The following is a 17,117-nucleotide window of genomic DNA, read 5'->3' as shown; positions in this document are numbered from 1 at the left end:
TCTGCTGTACATACTGTGAGAAAAGAGATAATTTTAAGTCATTGCAGACACAAACTGGTGAAATAATTAGTGTCTTTATTTCAAATAAAAATAATATTTTGCTCAGCATCACTTCTTTCAGATGTTTTACATCGAGTGAAGTATTATCATTGTGTCAGACGAACAGGTAGAACATCATTCTTTAACCTCCAAGTCCAAAGAGAAAGAAGAGGTAGCGTACAACGTCCATCCAGCAACTCAGACAGAAAAGTCATGAAAAAATTTCAAAGGCACAGGGCTGTACATTCTGAAGATTAATATTGCTATCATTTCTGCCCAAACATAAAATAACAGTCATATAAAGGCATATATGCAGGGTTCATTCATTAGTGTAGTTCACATACAAAGACAAGGCTGGTTGGTTATTATTACAGATACTGATACTATTGCTGTTCCTCTGATGATTACACTTTGATTATCTCTTGGTTCTCATTTTATAAATACAACAAACAGTTTGATTCTGGATGATTACTTGCATAATATTTCTGTGTCCACAGGCTAAATTACAACAAGAAAGAAAGAGAACTACTGTGTAATTCAAGCTGTATACACTCCCGAGAAGCTGCCTGTTTTATTTATTGCTGGTTTTCTAAATAAGACCCCTCTGAAGCAATAATAGGCACAGTGTATCGTTCTAAGGACTGGAAGACGAGCCAACATTCGACTGTGGTGAGTACAACAAAGGTGGAATGTTAAAAAAAAACACATGCTAACCATAAGGGCAAACAGAGAACAGGGAACAGTCAGGGTGCACTTGTTATATAAACAGACTTAATCTTTACTCAGCTCATAAGGTCATAATCATTTAATTAGTTATGACCTGAAGAAATGCATTGAATTATGAATGTACTGCAAATATATTTATATGAGAGAAATGTTACATTCTTACCACACCAAGGTGCTGCATGGACTTGTAATGATTGTTTATGTTTATAATCATTAATCACACAGCAATAAGTTACACAAAGCACGGTGTGAACAGCCAGATAATGGTTTAAAAAAAAAAAAATCAAAACAATATTTTTTTTCTCTGTATTATTAGTATATCGAATAAAGCTCAACCCAAGTTTCAGCAAGTACAGTATGTAAATTAGGATGTTGAATAGATTTCAAAGTAAGACGTTTATTTAAAGCAAATTCCAGTACCTTAGTGTCAAAACATATACATTCATTTGCCTATAAAGATTCTTTTCCTTGCTTGTTATTAAGCAATCACCAAACGTTATGAGTTCAGAGTCAGTTTTACAGCATTCTCAAACAAATCTGACTCTGAAACTGAAAAAGTGCATATGCTCTCAGACCTTCATAGAGACTGTGTCTCAGTACAAACACTCCATACAAACATAACCGGGTCCTTAAGTGGGACTCTCTTCTCCCCAGAAGCCATCGCCTTACACCGGCTTAGCGTTGAGAGACTGCAGGATGGAGGGTTTCTCGTCGATCACGCGGACCAGCAGGTTGTCGATGTACTCCTCGAGCTCGGTGATCTTTGCGTCCTTCCTGGAGAGGTCGGTTTGCTGCTTCACCACCAGTGTGATCAACTCTTCCTGTGTCAGCTGGGTGTAAGGGCCACTTTCCACTGTGTTCGCCTGCTGAGGGGAGTGAGGAGATGTTAATACAGTAAAACTCAGGGATCGAGGATCAAGGATCATCTTTATTGTCATTCAGACTGTACACTAGACCAGTACAAAGCAGAACAAAAACACAATGCATCTGGCCATCGAATTGAAAAGGTGAAAAAATGGTGAAAAACTTTAAAATGTATACCAATAAACTATGAATTCTGAATAAATCAGAAGCATATACAAAGTTAAAATACAAAAGAAAACTACTGAGCCTGCTGAATAAAAAAACAACAAAGGTAGACCATTTTTATGTCATATTGCTATCTATTGAAAGTCATAGGTGTCGCTATAACCTGTGATGAAGTTCAGTCTGCAGAGTTTGAAAGCAAATCTAGAGAAAGTAAAAGATATTTAACAAGTGAGTGTTGTTAGCGGCTTATGAGACACTAACAAGTGAGCCCTGTCAGCTGCCTAACACAACTCTCAACGGAGATGAGATAGAAGCGATATGTCTCTCTCCTGAGCGACTTGTGTTATCAGCTCTTGAAAAAAAATGGTATGTCTAATTCAGCCGGCCATTGATCAAGACATTTCAAAACAAGTCTTCTGGATTAAGTCTGATGAGGTATACGGTCTGGAAAAACAAAAAGGCAGTCTCTCAATCGCCTATTTTACCTATGTTGAAAAAATGTACCACACGCTTATTTCAGTGTTGAAGTGGTCTAAATGTGCAGGTGTTTTGATCCTTGTTTGTCATTCATGTCAACATGGCAGTACCTGAATTTTCCCTGGTGTGCTGTCACGGACCTTTATCTCTTTCACAGCAGGGGTGCCAAAGGGACTCTTGCTCTCAACTGTGCTCATGGGCTTCACAGGATGAGGCCTGAAAAGAAAGTGCACATGCAAACATTACAGATGAGATCAGTAATATGCACAAAAGCTCCATTGAATATAACAAGAAAACATATTGTAAGGAGAATACAAAGATTTTGCAAATGTTCCAAACCATTCCACTGTTATTCAAAACCACCATCCAGAATCAAAAGGGAGGAAAGATGTCAAGACAAGCTTTCAAAAACAGTCCCACCCAGTGTCGATCCCAACACCTTTCTGCCTTCACATACAACAACAGCGGGCGGATGCCATAAACAAAGTCAAGATAAACACCCTAGTCAATCTCACCTGCGTGGAATAAAGGATAGCCCACCTCCATTGCTATTCTGAGCATTGCCAGGCTGAGTCTCAGATGGTGTGACCCATGCCCTCAAAGGCATCTTTCCCCCAGACAGACCTCCTGCCAGAGGCTCTGGCTCCTCCATTACTACCTGGTGGGGCTCTGTGTGATTCAAGGTGAAAGGTTCAGCTCCAAATGGATCCTCTCCTCCATACACATGGCTCTGTGTCTTCACATCAGCTTGTAGCTTTGGTGTAAAAGCCTCATTGATGATATTTTGTGCATTGAGGCCTTGATTAGCTGAGGTTCTGGTTGATTCTTCTTTAAATGCGGGTTCTTGTGGAGACTTCGATATCTTATAATCAGGATGAGTTGTGGAAGGAGGTGTCTGGTTTCGTCTCTGTGAATTCCTTCTTTGGAAAGCCGGACTGTCTACCTTTAAATTATCTTTTTCCCTGTGCTCACTGTGTTTGGCTGAATCACTGCCGTTAAATCCAGCAAATGGATCTGTCAGTCTGTCTTGATAAAAAATGCTATCCAGATCATGTGCCGTCATTCCCCGATCTTCAAGTTTCTGCTCTTTTCGTACATTGTGTTTAAAATGATCATCAACTTCTTGGTTCTGCTTCATCTGAGCCCATGGGTCTTTGGCAAGCAGATCAGTGCTGGGGAATGGATCAAACGCTGCAAAGGTCTCCACCTGTCTGCCTTTTTTGTCCATGCTGCTCACACTTGAACTAGATAACATCTGAATGTTACTGTTCATGTTTTTGTCGGAGACAACTGGTGTCACAACGGCGTCTTCCTGTTGATCTGGCTCTTTGCCACTCACCCTCTGTCTGGGTTTGGCTGTGGGTGCCTCTTTGTTCATTGTGACTTGCGCGTTTCTTTGATCATTTGGTGTTGAAATATCCTTGTTCAATGGGCTAGCTGCTCTGGCTGCAGGTGATGGCTGCAACACCCTCCGTGCTCCTTCCCTGGACCTTGCTGAAGTAATTTCTCTGCTTGAAGCATCTGTGTTCACAGGTCCTGGTGCAGCAGAGGGAGTGGGCCTCATGAGAGATTGTTGGGGAAGATTCTGGCTCTGTCTGAGACTGGACTCTGCAGCTGGTCGAGGTTGTGGGGGTGTGACTGGTTCAGGGGGAGCTGGGGCCGCTACTTTCTTGGTTGACACAGGTTTGGTCTCCTGAGGTTGTGTTTGGTTAGGCATCAAAGCCGATTTCTTCTGTGGAAGTGAAAACCCCACACTGGATTCATGCTCCTCTGGACTATCCACACTCATTTCTGGACCAAGAAAATCAGATGGAATGTCCCTCTGTCTCTGATTGACCTCGGCGATGATGTGGTCCCATCGTGTTTGCCCTTTCACTCCATGTCTTTTCTGAGGAAATAGGGTTTCATAATCAGGAAGTGGAAGAGACAGCTTTTTGCCTTGCTGCGGGCCGTCTACGTATGCAGGGTTATGGATTTGATTTCCTCCACTTTGGGTGCCATGCGCTGGATGAGAGGGTGGCAGGGGTGCTCTTTTCTTCTTATCCGCCATGGTGGGTGAGGATCCTTCAGAGGACAAATTGTCTATGCTGCCAGGAGGGGAACCAGACAGGCTTTGACTTAGGTTTGGTGGAGCCAGAGACGAGTGGAGGCTGGAGAAAGTATCAGGGGACTCAGATGGGACACTAGACACGGTTGACTCAGAGGTGGCTGGGGAAGGACGCAGCTGACTGGGGGTTCGGCAGTCAGCGGGTTCAGACTCCAGAGACTGAGGCAATCTGCCGAGGAGTGAAGACAAAGGCCTAAGGGTCAGTTTGACCATCATCACCAATGTACAACCCGTCACCAATTAAACTAGCATCTCACATGTCAACAAGTCAGTCACAGAAACTATTAAAAGGCCCATCTACAACCTTATAATTTAGCCCACAGAAAATTCAATATTTACTCAACCAGTAGATACTTTCCTAATTCTGCCCCAAACTAGGCTTTCATTAAATACAACAAAATCATCTGTTGATAAAATGGTCTGCCGTCAATGTCAAAGACACAACCTACACACAGAACATCCAAGATTCACATGCCTCGTGGTTACCATTTCTATTTTTAGCTGCAACTCTCACGTTTAAGAATTTTGACAGTCCAGTATGAAAAGACGACAATGTGACATCTCTTCTTTGAGATTATCTCACTTTGATTAAAGGTAGTCCAACACAGCATCACAATATCCCGACTAAACAGTACAAACAACTTTAAAACCCTAAAAGCCTTGAAAACAAGGACCACTGAAGCATAAATGACAAGAGCAAAATCAAACTCCTTACCATTATGATTCACCTATGAAAAATCCAGTCCAACCCCAAAAAATAAATAAATAAAATCAAAGAACAAAATGAAATCAACCAGCACGTCAGCAAAGAAGGTAAGACTGTGTTTCAGTCCCTCCTTACGAGCTCTGTTCAGTCCACTACCTGTTCCACAACAACCTCAGAAACACCCTCAAGTCACACCCAGACTCTCATCTGTACAGCGGCCAAACTGGTCAAACAGGTCCACCAACCTCTGGGTTTTGGTAATTCAAGACAGTCACACGGTTGGGCCAATGTTAACAGAAACAGAATGGAAAGTTGTGAAATTTACAGTTTAAGTGTTGACAGGCATGGTATAGGGCCAAACTAAATAATCACAAACAAGTGTTTTGGTTCTGTTGAGTAAGATTTCTAACTGATATATGCATGGATAACAAAGAGCAGAAGAAAACAACTCCCTTGTTGCTTGTATGGTTAAGTTTTCTTTTGGTTAGACAAAATGACCATATACAACCATGGTACAATGGTGTCTTTTCATTGTACGCTGCTTCATTTGGGATCCTACTGAAGGCAATATTTGAATTGTAGTTAGGTAAAGCTAAAAATAAAGTGACTCCAAGCAACCACAAGTGTCCCAAGTGTCATAACACTGACATAACAGTAATATTATTACATAACATTAACGCAGGGTGAAGCTGGATTCAGATCAAATCAGGTATGCCAGTGTTTAATGCAGTGTCGTGTGGAGATGTGGGAGGACACAACTGGGAGAGTAACATTGTTGTACGCTCTAACTCTGCTGGCTCCCCACTCAGGAGTAGGGCAGCACAATATGGTAGGAAAAAAAACAAAAAACATTGTGATTAGTTTGACAGACATCACAAGTGGGATTTGAATCACAATGAGTGGAAACTGTTAGTCACAATTTTCATTTATGCTGAAAAGTCATGATGATTGAACATTTGTTGGGGTCTGAACCAAACAAACACATTCTTTACATTTGGAGAACAACATTTGGCCAGGACATCTCTGCAGCACTACAGAGCTTTCATCATAAATGCTGTTTCTTGTAATCTGGATATTAAACTTGGCCATATTCAGATTTCGACAATATTTCCATTAATTGTACAGCCATACTTCAAGAGATACTTTCTCTATCTGCAACCAGTTTGCAGAGATTATTTTTCCTATTCAGGTGCAGTATCTTGGCAGCAATGTTGTTTGAGGCTCCAAACAGCATGATAGCAAATTGGAGCAATTTGGCAGACCTCTGTGTGTCCAGCATCTTTTTTTGGCCTATGTGACAGTATTCGTTTCACCCTTACACAGAACATCTTACCACAAACAGTGCTTATAATATAAAAAAAAAATGTCCATTACAAGTATTATAGTTGTCAACGATATTCATAGTATGCATTTTTAAATTCAGTGTTTGCTTGAACAACAATACTGTTAATCTGTGTGATCACCAGCTTTCTGTATGTGAATTGGCTGCACAGTGTGACACTGGGTTGCGTTTCTCCAAAACACACTGGCCAAATCAATCACCTCATTTGGTCTTAATTAGTCCTTACTTGTTAAGAGAACCAAATAAAAAGAAGGCCTACCTGGGTTTGACTGCAGACACTTTAGCAGTGCGGTTGAGGAAGACCATGGCAGAGGGGGTTTGCTGGTTGCGGCTTGATTTTGGCTGATCAGCTGAAGGATCTGAGTTGAGGGGGATGTCCTCAAATGGGTTGGTGGAGTGGTGGGAGATTGGTTGTTGCAGGTCTTTGGCGTCACTGCGAGGGGCTGGTGTGGGTAGATCCTCTTTGATGTGCTGCTGGACCTCCTCCTTTTTCTCCTCCTTCTTTCTGATCATTCCAAACAGAGACGTCAGCCTGTCGCTCATGGAGGCCTCCTCCTGACGTTTCTGCTCCTCAGCTGCTGCGTCCAGCATCCTGCGTTCTTCCTCACGCTTTCTCCTCTCTTCCTCCTCCATCTGTTTCTTCCTCCTCGCTTCATCCTCAAGGAAGCGTCTCTTCCTCTCCTGTTCCTCTTGTACTCGGTTCTCCTCCTCCTCCTTTAGCCTCTTCATCTCTATCCTGTATTTCTCCTCTTCCTCCAGCTTCTTGGCCTCTGCTATGCGCCTGTCTTCGGCCTGTCTTCTCTCCTCCTCCTCTTGATGGCGCTGTTGCTCCAGTATTGCCCTGTCTGACTCTACGTGAATGGAGGGGACAGGTACACGAGAGGGATCTGGATCAGAGGTGTGTTTGTGGATGTCTTCCACAGATCCTTGGCCAGAGCTGTTCAAACTGAGAGTGGATCCACTCTTGGGCTCTTCCTCTGTGTACACATGGTTGCCGTTGATGCACAGGTTGTTCAGGTCACTGTTACTCTGCTTGGAGCGGCCCAGTAGGGAGAAAGGACCCTGAGACACCTTGCTGTCAGAGCTGCCTGTTCGCTTATGTCCCAGGAATTTGAATTTCTTCTTGCCTGTGGGAGGAGAGACAGTGAATCATGACGTCATTGCGGACATGCAAAGCACCTTTATTTACGTTGCACTGAGTAAACAGACAGCACACACGGAGTAGAGAGATGTAGAGTTACCTTCGGGAGAGTCAACATTAAGGCCAGATGAGCGGCTGCCACTGAGAGATGAATTCTTCTCGGGCAGAGACCCCAGTGTAGACATGGACTGTGAGATGTTACGCTGCAAGTTTGATTTCGGCGCAAAGAGTGTTTTGAATTTGGATTTCTTTTTCACTCCTGGAGACTGACTGAGCGACTGTGAATCTGGCTCAGCATCACTGTCGGTGAGGACCTGGCTGACAGAGGGCACAATAGCTGAGGCAGAGTCAGAGAAGCCATCCTTTTTCTTCCCACGGACTTTGTCCTTCAGCTTGGAGATGCGGGAGCGCGGCTTGTCCTGCATAGAAAGGTCAAACATGCTAGCTGACATGTTGTTTCTCATAAATTGGATATCAAGCAGCACCTCCCCTCGCGCCTTGTCCTCTTTTCCAGACTTGTCCACCAGCTTGAACCAACTGAAAAACAAAGGGACAAAATGAAACAGATGTTTAAGGTGGAATTTTTGCATCACAGGAATTTCCGTAAAATAAAAGACAAGCTTGTATATCATTAGACTGCAATAAACTCACATTTAATCAGGTCATTTAGCCTCATATTCACCCTTAAAGAATGTAATAAAAAAACATGGCAACAGGGTGAGACATTTTTACTTGACCACAGTGTATTAAACCTTATTGCAGACAATGAAGATTTAAATGAATTATAATTAAGAATAAGACAAATCACTGCCATTGTATCAATCAGATACAAAAGCTCATCAGAGGTCATTAATGGTTTCTGATACAGCCTTCTGTTGGGCAAAATTAGATTTTTAGATTAACTGCTTAGTTGCTTGAGAGACTATAATCTGAACGTTGAAATCACTGATTAATAGTTTAATCAATCAGGCGAGTAAAACAATCGCTTTTTTCTGATTTGCCATGCTTTCATGGGCAGGTACATTAATTAGCCGTTTCACTGAAAAAAACAATGAATTGATTTATCAATCAAATTAATGAAAATAATCTTTAGCTGCAGGTTTATTTGGTCCCATGTGCTCAAATTTGCATGCACACTCGAGGTAAAACAACTATTGTTATTTTATAACGAAACAATTCATCCATCAAGACAAAGGACAAATTGATCCATAATGGAAATGCTCATTAGATGCAGCCCTACACAGCAGATTAATAAACCTTCGAGTCCAATTGTTTATAATTAGTGTTACTACAACCCAGAAAGCTGGATTAGCACTACAAAACTGCCAAGTAAAGGTATGGGTCCACTTAAAATAAATGAGGTTAACGCTGAATTACAAAAAATCAAATGTAAATAAATCCAACAGAAATGCCTTGGTTTCTAACAGCTCTGACTTTAAATGCTTGTGGACCTGAGACTGATAGTTATCATTAACTAACATACAGCTTGTTCCAGTTCCTGTTGGGAGCGCCATGCCAACCACAGATAAAGCCTGACAATTACAGCTTTGTTCAGCTCCCCCCCACCCTACGTCCTCTCTGTTGCACACAATCAGCACTTATTGTCTGCAAGGGAAAGGTTGGAGTGTTCTGGAGAGCCCTTTCTACAACCATTCCATAACAGGCAATTAGTGCCATTTACAGATGCTTTCTGCTTGTATAATTACAGCCTTGCTATTATTAGATGTACTAATACTGTCACAGGAGTGCCCATGGTGGCGAGCCTTTCCCCCTTTTAACTCTTTTGTTCCACAGCAGAGTCCTCCGACTGATTCATTTACTATTTTTGTTACACACATTACACACTGAGTTCACGTTTTCAACACTCAGTCATTTCCCATTACAGACATGCAGCTTTGCAAAATGCCCTTATACAACCCAAACACTTCATATACCTCAGGATCAACTCTTACACCAAAACGCTGACAGCTTTTGTTTCAACATTTGTCTCTCAAAGGTAAAACTTTATTGCTTTTTCCCACCATGATCTTTGCATTATTCCATGAGAAATTAACACAAATGTCAGTTTTCCTATGCATCACACCTGTGACAACTGTGAAAAAAAAATCTTCTTGCACGCCTAATCCATCCCTAACAACATTCTGCATGTTGTGTCCACACATCCAGCATTCACTGCATCCATGAGGGACATCTGATCATGTGGCTGCATGACGAATCATAAACTTTCCACCTCTGTGAGGAAATGATTCCTCTGTGGGGTTGAGGTATGTAGAGTAAATTGGAAGGAAAACTGACACCATTCTGGGAAAGGTTGTAACCACTTTGTGCCTGGAGAACAGTACATACAGTTAGACATTTCTGGATTCTGCCTCATTTTCTCCTTATCCTGAGTTGGCAAGTTTTTAATACTGGTTATTGAGGAATTAAAATAGGCACAATTGTTTGTTTATACATTTAGATGATGATGTAGCCAGATGCAGCAATTTGCTTTCTACCTGAAAGTAATTTTGTGGTTTGGGACAGAACATTTTTTGCGATAGCAAATGTGCACAATGGACAGTAAATCCACAGAGATTTGGTAGTTGTTGTGTTTAAGTTAATTTTGTGGTGTATTTGTTTAAGCTCTGGATAGCCATCCTCAGTTGAGTCCATATTGACTTCTGGTGTGCAGAGTAGACTGTGTGAGGAGTTTCAAAAAGTGAACTCAGAATTGAGAAATGCCTTTCACCATCTGTAAAAAAAAAACTGAGGTCACTGTGCGATTTCTTCTTTGATCATTTGTAGAGTGGTATGTGAGCTCTAATAAGGTTTAATCGAACCTTGTTAGAGATAAGGTGAGGAATAGTGACAACATCTATCACTAAATTTAAATATAAAGCATGGTGAAGCATTAACCAGACAAATATCCACAGTTCATATGGAGTTTACTGCTGCAGTATTCAGTTTAGTGTCATGCACTGTAGCAGACATCCAGACCAGCTCTTGTAAGGATAACAGTCAGGAAACAAGGCTGGGAGTGACCCAACATTCCTCAAACACTCTCCAACATGCAGGGAGGAGCGTGATGTAATGAAAGTTGCACTGAGTCTAATTCAAACATCCCTCAGTCCCCACCCTAAACCAAGCATGCCAAGACAAACAATCACTAACTTAGTCAAAGCACAAGGACTGAGAGATCACACTGTCTCAGGCCAATCAAGAGACTGCTGGTTGTTGTCCTGTCTGGATTAGTGGATTACAGCAGAGAACACACCATAGATGACTGTGCACACACAATGCATTGTTGTGATTATGAACAGATGGGCAGGGTGTACATGTTCTGTTAGCACAGAACTAAGGACGCACGCTCTCACTGGTCCTGCTGGACAGGTTCCCTCTGTCAACTGTCAAGGGCAGTTCTCCTGTCTCATGTTTAATGATTAACATGAGAGGCTGTATTTACCCTGTGAGTCACCAGAGTGGATTCAGCAGTACTAATGCTGAAAAATACAGATTCCTACAAAATACAATTTTTACACATCAGTAGCATTTCAAGGGCTTTTTCAGGATCATCAGGGAGTACGATACATTGTTTCTAAAAGGCCACTGAAAGAAAGTTTCTAGGATCATATTTTGTTTGAATTCTCTTACCATGATTCTCATGTTGGATGAATAAACATGAAACATCCATGTGGGACATATTTTTGGTTTCTTTGTTTACAAAATAAATATTGTAGCTAAGGTGTCTCAACACACGAACCTGACTCTGGAGAACCGCCTCAGCAACAACTGGATCTGATCCAATATTGTAACTCAACAATTCTCACAATGGATTGATTGTTGAACTCATTTTGCCCTATATATCTCCTGTTGTGCTTTAAGGCACACTATGTGAGATCTGTGTGTTGCTGTTTTTCAGCACAGCATTTAAAGTTAGAGGAAGTGATTCTGGAGAAAGATAGTTGAATTTTGAGTCTCATTCCCAAACCACAGAACACAGCAGAACATCAGGAACAATACAGGGAGAGGGCAGGGTCTGTGCAGATATAGACACTTCCTCCGGGTCATGAGTTAAGACGGAGAGGGAATTTTTTTTGATGAGACTACATGCCATTTTCTGAAACCTTTTGAAGGAAATTCTGACAACTTGGTATTGACTAATGGAAATTTAACACAATTTTCTGACATTTTATCGACCAAAAAAATACTTGTAGTCTTGCAATCTTAGAAATAAGCTTTAAGATTGATTAACATTCAAAATAACTGTTAGTTGTAGCCAAAAACATAAGACATTACTGTTAGACTTTAATCAGGGATTCTTAGGTCATTTGTAAATGTAAAAACATGCACTCAAATAAACCCTTTAAATTAACTCACACTAGGGCTGCATGATATGATTGTCGTCAATTTTTGCATCACAATTTTCATTCTCACAGAAAAACACTATTAATCATGATCCTGTGTACATTTTTGGGCTCTGTACCAAAGAAGCATGTTTTCTTATGTATGGAGAACAAGACTGGTAGGTAAGGGCATCACCTTTATCCTTTATCAAAGAATTAGTGCTTCTTTGGATATAGCCCATAGCTGTTTTGCAAATTCAATGCTATTTCAAATTATTATGCAGCCCTAATAACAACATGAATGTAACATAAAACCAATCCTTTAATTGAAATAGTCGCCTAGTTTTTCATTAGAATGTCTGATGATATGTGACAGTGACTCATATTCTCGCACAAACTCAAATATAAGGCCTAATAACCTCATTTCAGCTTGGAAAGGCTACACTGTTTTGTCTGAGAGGCAACAGCAGAGTTCCCTTTCAGCAGAATAACAAAGTCTTCGGTGTCACGCCCTGTATCAGCACTATAGAGAAGTGGGATGGTAATCGAACACCGCACAGCTTCCAGGCGAAAACAGCAACATCCAATACCCAGCCTGCATACTGGGTCTTAAGGGAGACCAGGGGAGCAAGCCAAGCTGAAGGAGACTGAAGGAGTTCAGACTTGGAGAGGAAAGTGCAAGGACTGAACTTTGCCACGATAGTGTAAAAACCTACGGTGCAAACATAAGATAAAGTTTCAGATATGACGGTACAGTATTCAAGTGAATGAGGTCATACTGGTGCTGTATCCAGGCTGTCCTTGGCTGAGTGATTACTAAGAACTTATGACCAACACGTCACTTTACCAAAGGTCATATCGATATTAAAACTCACACTTGGAAAGTTTTACCGCTGTTACCAAAGTTACCAAAGTTGACAGAGTCTATTTTAAAACCTCTCTTACATAACAGGGAGTGCATGTACATCCAAATTCAACACTAATGCAACGTTTTATTTTGGTTCCTGTTACACCCACGTTACACCCATGCAGTGTCAAGCCAAACATGTCATCCTGACTCATTTGACGTCTCTGGGTGTGAGCAGATGTATTGTTTGTTAGTAAATAGGCCTGAAGAATGTTACGGTAATAGCAGCAGCATGTGAAAATTATTTTTCCACTTAGGCCTTCATGGAAGTGACAGAGTTCACACCAAGCTATGAAGTAAAAGCCAAACATTAGGGCTCGTCCAACACAAGGAGAAGACAGATGGAAGTACTGGGATAAGAATAATCTAGGACTGTTTTGCCACCATCATCATACAGCAGCTTCTGCTTTTCCTCTCAGACACTGATAAGAGGGGGGAGGGGACAGACGGTCCATCACTATGTTTTGACATTTTAAGGGCAATAACTAGCATTATTTTGTTTAATAGTGTTGCCTGTTTAAAGGTCTTGTATTTACAGAACATATAAGCAAAAGGTGTTGTGATAAAACTGCATAAATCATTTGTGTTTCTATTTGTCTCAATGATGAGCTCAATGATTAATGCATAATGTATTGGTAAGATTCCCAGCTGCATACAAGCAAACAAAGGAATGCTCTCAAATGATCTGAGACACTGTTTAATTATAGAAAGCTTAGACAGAGAGCAGCTTGAGAACAGCTATAATGTGCCAAGCATAAATACAGTTTTACTGATGCAAATCCAGAGACTGATGCCTCAGGTTATATGCTAAAAATATCCCCTGCTTGTGTAAAACAGGTTGTAAAATATTTCATTGGGTCCAAATCATGATTGGACCACCAGATCAATGAAACCATAATCAAGGAGGTAAATGTAAGCCACAACAGTTTCCTTCATGCTTCTTTATGATGTACTACATAGGTTTAGGTCAGACATTAGTCTGAAGCCAAAATTCTGCATTGCTTTATTTTCATTTTAATATTCATTTATTTTACTTTGTTTATACTTGTGGGACCCATATAAGAAACCATTCTTTTAGCTCCTAACACAGTTCTGAGGACCATATTCCTCACTGATGATGGCTTGTTTATAGAAATACATCAAATAAATATTTGCATTTGTTTTACTACCTTATCAATATTGGAAATGTTACCTGATTTTATTTTATTTTTTTCTAAAAACGACAAAAGACATAGGTCTGTAAGGGCTGACATATCCCAACATTTCAAACATGTATTTGCCATGCCAGTGTGGCCACAATTGTTGTCAGGGGTCCTTTAAGGTCTGCCCTGCAATAATCACTGGGGGCTAACTGGCTCCTAAGACAGGCTGTAATATTAATTCTGTATTGATTATAACAGCCAATCCCAACCAGGGAGATGGCGGCCCCAGGGGCGACTTAATGGTTGTTGACTGACCTATTTATTTTTAGACTATAGTTCAACCATGCTTTCAAGTGTAATGGTGTTGCCTAAAGTCAAACATGGTAACATGGTAACTATTGATATTTGAATGGATTGCTTTAGTTCTGTAGAGTAGAGACTTCATGGGGTGCCACTGCACTATAAACAAACTGGAATTAAGATGAAGGCTGAGCTACAACTTACAGAAGAAGAAGAAGAAGAAGAAGAAGAAGAAGAAGAAGAAGAAGAAAAAGAGAAACAACTCTGCTTAGTTTACCTGAAGCTGGTGGATAACTTTGTGTGGCTCTTAACTACGACAAACAACCTAACACCCAGGGAACACACCGGATACATATGTAATGTTACGAGTGAATATGAAGCATCACAGCAGCCACTTACTCTGTCTTTTTGCGCGACTTGTTGTCGTGCAGATCCAGGAGGTTCACCACAGCCTGACCCAAGAACTTGTCGAGCCCCACCTGAGCTCGGTGCATTACTATGATATAGAGCGTGCAGCGCTCAGCGTTGCCCGGGTGGAAGAGGGGCAGTTCAAACGAAGCCTCTTCTTTCCACACCGGAGCGACACTTTTCTCGGCCACGGAGGTGGAAAACTTGTCTTTGGCCACCTGGATGATGGCGTAGGCGTCGTTGGTGCCATTCTTGCCCTTCACCCGCAGGCTCCGAGCCTGATGCACCGTTACCTGGACACTCGTCGGGAACCACTGCTGGCTCTGGTCGGCCAGAGACATCGCGAAATCCGTTCAGCTTTACTTAATCCGAATCACGTTATAAATAGCTCACTTCGTCGGGAACTTGGTCAACCTCTTCCTGAACTCCCTTTTTCACCTTCGGCGTCCTCTGCGGTTGGAGGTTTTGGTTACCTAGCTTCACCTCAGTTCAGGAAGCTCAGTTTGGTGTCGTAATACTTCTCTTTTTTTCTCTTCGTCACGTAATATCTAAACCTCTGATAACACTTAAGTTAAGCTAACACTCGGCTAACCAACTTTGAGCTGGTATTAGCCTGAGTAACCCACCCAGGACATCACTGCGTTGCAAGTCACTCCTTTAAGAAGATTTCATGAAAACAGTTCCCCAAGTAAAACAGCTCACTTCCCTGATGTTAGGAGTTCCCACCCATACTCTACAAACTGCCGCCTGATTGGCTGATATTCCCGTCAATTTTTTGGAGCCCGTCAGTAATTGGACGGTGGTTTAGGGGGGCGTTGGACTATAGTGGACCGTTAAGAATCGACGTCAGACACTGATCGTGAGTCAGTTTACCTTCGCTAAAGACATAGAGAAGTTAAATGGGACAAGGATTTATACTGAACTGAGTTCAGTGATCTTATTCTGGAATTTAAAGAATTAAAAAAAAATATATATCAAGGCACAGCAGTATATTTTTTCATGTTGGCGTTCATTTCAGGAGTTTTGTTGAGAAATGTATGAATGAAGAAAAGATTGCAGGTAATTTGATCATAATAGGCAGATAAGGTAGGCTATACGGAAATCTATTCTTATTAACAAAGTTGTTTTGGCACAACAACACCGATAAGATGATAGTATTATTTATTTGAGGAAGCTCAAGGAACAGTATGTTCAGGTGAAGTAATACGATGTGAGTCATCCAGAACAAAGCAGGATGAAGTCACTCCGTCGTTCATCTTTCACTGGCATCTTCATATCTGGAACTTGAAATGGCAATGTGCCTTTCATCATAATGATTGAGACATCATTGATTTCAGGCAATATTCCTTAAACAGCTTATCATTTCTGGGGCAAGAAGTCAAGATCAAAATCTTTCATATCACCACATTTTTCATGGGTTTTTAGAAGGTGTGTAATATTCAATACAGAGTACATGTCACTTCAGACTCTTTCAGTAAGTGAAGAAGGCTGGGACGTTTCGCAGAATTCAACATTCACTTATAAAAAATGAGAAATGTTAATTATTGAAAAATCTATGGAAAGTTGCTCTATCCTTCAACAGCATTTTGTCACACTTTAGGAATCCATTAGAAATTAATTATTATGTTTTGTCAAAAAGTGTCTAAAATGTTTAAATGACATTTGGTCAATCATGTATGCATTCTACAATGGTTACTGATAACAGGATTAGATCAAGACAAGTTGTTGCCAATATTAACACAGATAACAGTATCTGCACCGGATGTATGAAGTACCTGAGCATGATGACATTGAGATTCGTATTGAATTATGAACAAGCGTGTCTTCATGGTACATATATATTTTACATCTGGAGCACACAGATTATCAAATAATATTCATGACAAACTGGCCATATTAAAACACAAGAAAGTAGCCATATACCGTATGTGATTGTCTGTATTTAATGACGACTTCCTCCCAAAGAACGGCGAAAAACGACAATGAGCTGCATAGTTTCCTGTAAATTAAATTTCCTGAATCAAATGGTTAAAAGAAAAAAAAACAACAACTAAAAAAACTGAAGTCCAGTTTAGGCCTTTGTAAATCCACTCACATGTGAAGGCAACATTCTGACTCAATTAATTCAAAAAGCTTACAATCTGCCCGCAGTGATGATCTTTGTCAGGCCCCTGATGAGTATGAGGAATGTTTAGAACACTTCTAAAACTGCACTGAGGAGAAGGTTTACTGTTCAGTCAGCATGGAATTCATCACAAACCCACTAAGATTTGCCTGATTTGCGAGGTTAACAAGTTTCTAATCCCTGACATCGACAGAGAGGGTGCCCTGCCATCCAGGAGAGGACGATCATTTCTGCATTCGACTGAAAACTGAACCAAGTCCAGGTGAGACAAAGGCAGTTAATTCCCCCCTTTACTTTCTGGGCTCTGATGAGAATACACAGAAACAAAAATGAGACATTTTCATCG

At 41.0% G+C, this 17,117-nt stretch overlaps 1 protein-coding gene across 8 annotated transcripts; it reads right to left on the bottom strand.

Annotated features, from left to right (window-relative positions):
- Positions 1-55: 55 nt before the first annotated feature.
- rab11fip1a (RAB11 family interacting protein 1 (class I) a) lies at positions 56-15,615 on the bottom strand. Of its 8 annotated transcripts, none has more exons than XM_037097354.1 (6): positions 14,638-15,612; positions 7,668-8,104; positions 6,686-7,553; positions 2,787-4,547; positions 2,382-2,487; positions 56-1,631 (listed from the first exon to the last, which is right to left on the bottom strand). In XM_037097354.1, the coding sequence occupies exons 1-6, from the start codon at positions 14,985-14,987 to the stop codon at positions 1,431-1,433; spliced, it is 3,723 nt and encodes a 1,240-aa protein (XP_036953249.1). In that variant the 5' UTR covers positions 14,988-15,612; the 3' UTR covers positions 56-1,430. The 8 variants fall into 8 exon arrangements, with proteins under 8 accessions (XP_036953249.1, XP_036953252.1, XP_036953250.1 ...); XM_037097357.1 differs by having other exon boundaries at positions 61-1,628; positions 2,412-2,487; positions 14,638-15,615; XM_037097355.1 differs by having other exon boundaries at positions 61-1,628; positions 14,638-15,614.
- Between the last annotated feature and the right edge of the window lie 1,502 nt (positions 15,616-17,117).

Source organism: Acanthopagrus latus, chromosome 5 (genome assembly GCF_904848185.1).
Source record: "Acanthopagrus latus isolate v.2019 chromosome 5, fAcaLat1.1, whole genome shotgun sequence".
NCBI lineage: Eukaryota > Metazoa > Chordata > Actinopteri > Spariformes > Sparidae > Acanthopagrus > Acanthopagrus latus.
Note: the sequence above shows the minus strand (reverse complement) of the source record. Positions and strands in the feature narration are given on the sequence as shown.

What these genes read in the sequence shown, in the direction of transcription:
- rab11fip1a (XM_037097354.1), bottom strand. Translation starts at nt 14,987, where the DNA reads ATGTCTCTGGCCGACCAGAGCCAGCAGTGGTTCCCGACGAGTGTCCAG. An exon ending in GTGTCTGCAGTCAAACCCAG is followed by an intron (nt 4,548 to 6,685) that starts GTAGGCCTTCTT and finishes ACTCCTCGGCAG; the next exon opens with ATTGCCTCAGTCTCTGGAGT. An exon ending in CTATCCTTTATTCCACGCAG is followed by an intron (nt 2,488 to 2,786) that starts GTGAGATTGACT and finishes CTTTCTTTTCAG; the next exon opens with GCCTCATCCTGTGAAGCCCA.